Source organism: Opisthorchis viverrini (genome assembly GCF_000715545.1).
Source record: "Opisthorchis viverrini unplaced genomic scaffold opera_v5_124, whole genome shotgun sequence".
Lineage (NCBI taxonomy): Eukaryota > Metazoa > Platyhelminthes > Trematoda > Opisthorchiida > Opisthorchiidae > Opisthorchis > Opisthorchis viverrini.
Genome location: NW_008751781.1, coordinates 10,953 through 14,777, shown reverse-complemented (window position 1 = coordinate 14,777; position 3,825 = coordinate 10,953). Strand labels below are relative to the sequence as shown.

Genomic DNA, 3,825 nt, shown 5'->3' with positions numbered 1-3,825 from the left:
GAGTACGCGGTTCTTACAGCTAACAATGATGATGATGATGATGATGATGATGATGATGATGATTCACTACTAATGGTCTTGTGTAACTGCGACATATGACTGCTCTGACTTCACGGACTTGTGTCGTAATCGTCGAATCTCTTTATGCAGATTGTTACGATTGATCCCCACAGTATTTTCACTCTAGAAGCCAGAAAGGGACACTGAGATCCAGAGGAGAACTATTTCTGAAAAAGCGACCTTTGTGATCGGCAACCCCGTAATTACTGGGTGTTCAGCCTATTATCATTGCGCGCTATAGCCGTGTAAGTCGTTTCAGAAAATTTCGCCCTTCACGTAGCCTAGCCTTAAATTTCAGTTATACCAATCCAAATCAAATCTAGCTTGACAACCGACTAACTGTTAGGCCCGAACCGGAGGCAGAGGAAGGCGTTGTTAGAGTGGACGGGGAACCGGTATTGGAGCCAATAGGGTTCACACTCGAAGATAGTGTGTAGTTTCCTTGCGTGCCAGAGCGAGGGTACCATATTTGGTTGAAGACACAGTGACCATCGCTTAGTGACTTTCTTGGCTTATGAAGGTCGCGCGAATGACTGGGCCTTGGTTAGCGTTATCCTGTGCGACTGGAATACACGCGTGTTGCGGACTTTGAAGCGTAATTTACCGGGCGCCATTTCTCAGGTAGCTACTTCACACGCAGTGGATATGTATTTCCAAATGTAAAAGAAGTCAATGTTTCATCCTTGTTATGAATCGTCATCAGTGCGCATTATGTGAATCTGGGAGCGAGATGGCTCAAGTGGCTAGAGTGGAATTTACTGGACCGCCGCGGTTCGAACCCGATCTTTGCCTCCCGACTTCCCCTGTCTAGGCTTGGGCAACCTGGCGGTACCCTAACCCTCGTGCTTCCTTCGGATGGCACGGCAGCTAGGCACCGAAAGGGTGTTATGGCTGAACGAACGAACGAATTCCGTGAATCTTTGGAAAGATTCGCACCCGCGGCTTTTGGGTTGGTATTTGGGCACTATACCATCCGACCAACGGTGGGTGGTCAGCGACTTGATTAAGCTGAGCTTAGCTGGTATTGGATGCTACCATCTTCCGACTACACAGCTCACGTCACTTGCTCTGGTGTTCACTGCATCCTCGAGTTCCGGTTTTTTAGATGTAAAGTCTAGTTGACTTGTAAATTTTCCTTTCTGAGGAGTTTTTTCGTATTTCGTCGATATTCCGGAGGTTTTGGAGTTTCATTTGAAATTTGACCATGCACCTGAATTCATCCTACTCACCTTATGGTGTGTCTGGGACTTTATATTGGAATCCATTTAACACCGGATCACGTGACTTTAGTCGTGTCTGAAAGATGATGACCTATGTCCTTTGTAAGTCCTTTCAAAGATACGCTCTGCTGTTGACCTCAGCTGTTCAATGTGCTTAGACTTATCAGCATCGACTAACTTCATCCTCAGGAGGATATCTCGATAAAAATTCAGTTGCATCCGAATGCGTTTAGACCAATGGCTACAACTGCGGTTGTAGGTTTCTTATCTGCGTTGTCTATTTGGTTAAACGCAACCTTGTATCATCAACGTGTGGGCTGCTGAGTTTATGTGTTGTTTATCGGTCCCACCAATCTGATGACCATTGCTTGGGTGTCATGTTAGCCGGGTGATGCGTCCCACTGGAACACGTAACAGAAACCACTGTGACCATTGGTTTGATCACCGAGCCTCGTCGTTTGTTCCGTCTCGACACGAGACGATTCTGTCGGTGCGTTTTGAGTAGACACCGGTGAGTTTTCGTGAGTCTATAGAGGTTTGTTCATTCAGGCGAACTTTGATTCATCACTGGTGATGAACCAAAGTAAACCGTACGTAAACCGTACTATATACGTCATATCGCTTGCTGTCTAAGCTTTTGCAGCTAGAGAGTGCGGCTCAGGACAATTTGACAATCAACTGTTTCATCTGGGCTAATAGAGAACAGTGTTTGTCGTTTATTCATTTGATGGGCTTGAACTTCAGAATGCTTAGCAGACCGATGGTGTTGAGACGCTTCGACCCCCCCTTTTATATGAACGCTTCTGCCTGGTGATCTGACCTAAAACTCGGCTCCATCTTCTGGCATCCGGTTTGATGGTAATCACCTTCACTTTGCCTTTCCTTTAATGATTTGCTTACTAGGAGCCTTCGCGTCTGAAGGTAGTGGGCAGGTATACATTGTTTGTCCGTTTGCTTTGTTTACCATGTCAGAGCACCGGATTCATCATGCAACAGTTGGTCTAACACTTCCTCACTGTGAACTGGCTGCTAGCAGTCAGCCCCTGCAATGTTTTTTTTTCAAGTTCTTTTAGAGTGACTTGATATCTCGCGGTACAACCATCACTGCAAGGATACACTAACCGTACCAGCCTTTTACCTACAACCTTGCTTCGGAGGGGGGATGTCTTGCAAATAGGGGACGCATGTCCACCTTGGGAACAGATCGACATTCTTTCTCGAGCTGATTAATTTTCCGTGGATTGATGGGTTGTGTCTTCTCTACATAGCGCTATTCACAAAGTTACCGGATAATCTTCGATAGCCGGCTACTGGTTTCGCTCATCACTTAGACGTAGTCCCCTTAGCTTCCATCAACCTCATATCCCATTTGCTGGTCGAACCGTACACAGTTTGAAAATCGCTTTGGTTTTAGTGGGAGACTCAACGGAATTTCTCTTTACTGAGAGACTTATGTCGAGGAAGTATACTTCTTGAATATCGTCCCAGGCAAAACATGAGGCAGCTTTGCGCAGCACATTCAGTTGGAGAACAGCATAAACGAGCGATTCAACCGAATCTTCCGTTGCTACCAACTTACTTTGCAGATGTATGTATTTTGCCACAGAAAGCTTTACTTCCCAGAAAGTCGGAGTCTACCAGCCGCCTTTTCGGCGCCTTCTTGCTTCGTTGGTAGGCGCCCCGATGACAGGAGTGAGCAGTGGTAAAAAACGCTTCTTGTCTGGAATGATGTTCGTGCGGAAAGCCATTGCCACTGCATTTATCTTTTATCATTAGTGATCTTCAAGTTAGACGCAAAATTTTTCCATTCCTGACTGATAGTTTGCTTCTCCCTCCCAGCACGTACTTCCTCTTCCCCAAGTGACTCGGAATTCCAGGACACACAAGACGTAGTGAAGAAAGAAGAGGATATGGAGGACATCGGTACTGAACCTGCAGATGAAGATGAGTTTTTCGATGCGAGTGAAGACACTCCGGCTGCCAAGTTGGAACCATTTTCGTCGCCAGAAGAGGAATTTCCCGACTTGGGTATTATTTGTAAGTGTTTTTAATCGGTTTATAACTATCGGCAGTACTGCTTGATGATGGTCCAACTGTTCTTTTTTGTTATGAAAAACCAAACTATTTTCCCCACAAAGATTTTTAATTCTTTCAGGAGGTTCACTGTTATGAACCGTATTGGGCATTGATTACTTTCGGATGTTTTAAAAAGCTTTTGTGCATGTATGGTGACGCAGATAGAGCACGATGACTGTTAGACAAAATCCTGTATTGTGTACAGAACTTAGCTTGTATGTGCATGCAGTGTGCTGGCGCAATGAGGTCCCTCGCTTATCCATGGACTTGTTGAGCCCTGTCCTGCCTGTAAGTGCTAATTTGCGTCACTTGTGGCGTCAAAAAGGCATCTCACTGGATCTTAAGGGTCGTGTGTACCAGGCTACAGTAAGGGCTGTGTTGTTGTATAGGTGCGAGACATGGCCTCTTCGGGTAGATGTGAGGCTTCTTCAGGTTTTCGACCACCGATGCCTCAGAAGCGTGGCTGGTT

General features: G+C 45.8%; 2 protein-coding genes across 2 annotated transcripts in view; one reads left to right on the top strand and one right to left on the bottom strand.

Moving 5' to 3' along the window:
• The window catches only part of T265_06165 (hypothetical protein), a gene marked incomplete at both ends in the record, with an annotated part of 32,671 nt that overhangs the window by 20,580 nt on the left and 8,266 nt on the right, over positions 1-3,825 (top strand). Inside the window, one exon of the mRNA XM_009171366.1 lies at positions 3,120-3,317. Within this exon, the coding sequence (XP_009169630.1) occupies positions 3,120-3,317 (198 nt within the window). The remainder of the gene's footprint in view (positions 1-3,119; positions 3,318-3,825) is intronic.
• Positions 3,040-3,825, bottom strand: part of T265_06166 (hypothetical protein) — a gene marked incomplete at both ends in the record, with an annotated part of 8,791 nt that continues 8,005 nt past the window's right edge. The window contains one exon of the mRNA XM_009171367.1: positions 3,040-3,212. Within this exon, the coding sequence (XP_009169631.1) occupies positions 3,040-3,212 (173 nt within the window). The remainder of the gene's footprint in view (positions 3,213-3,825) is intronic.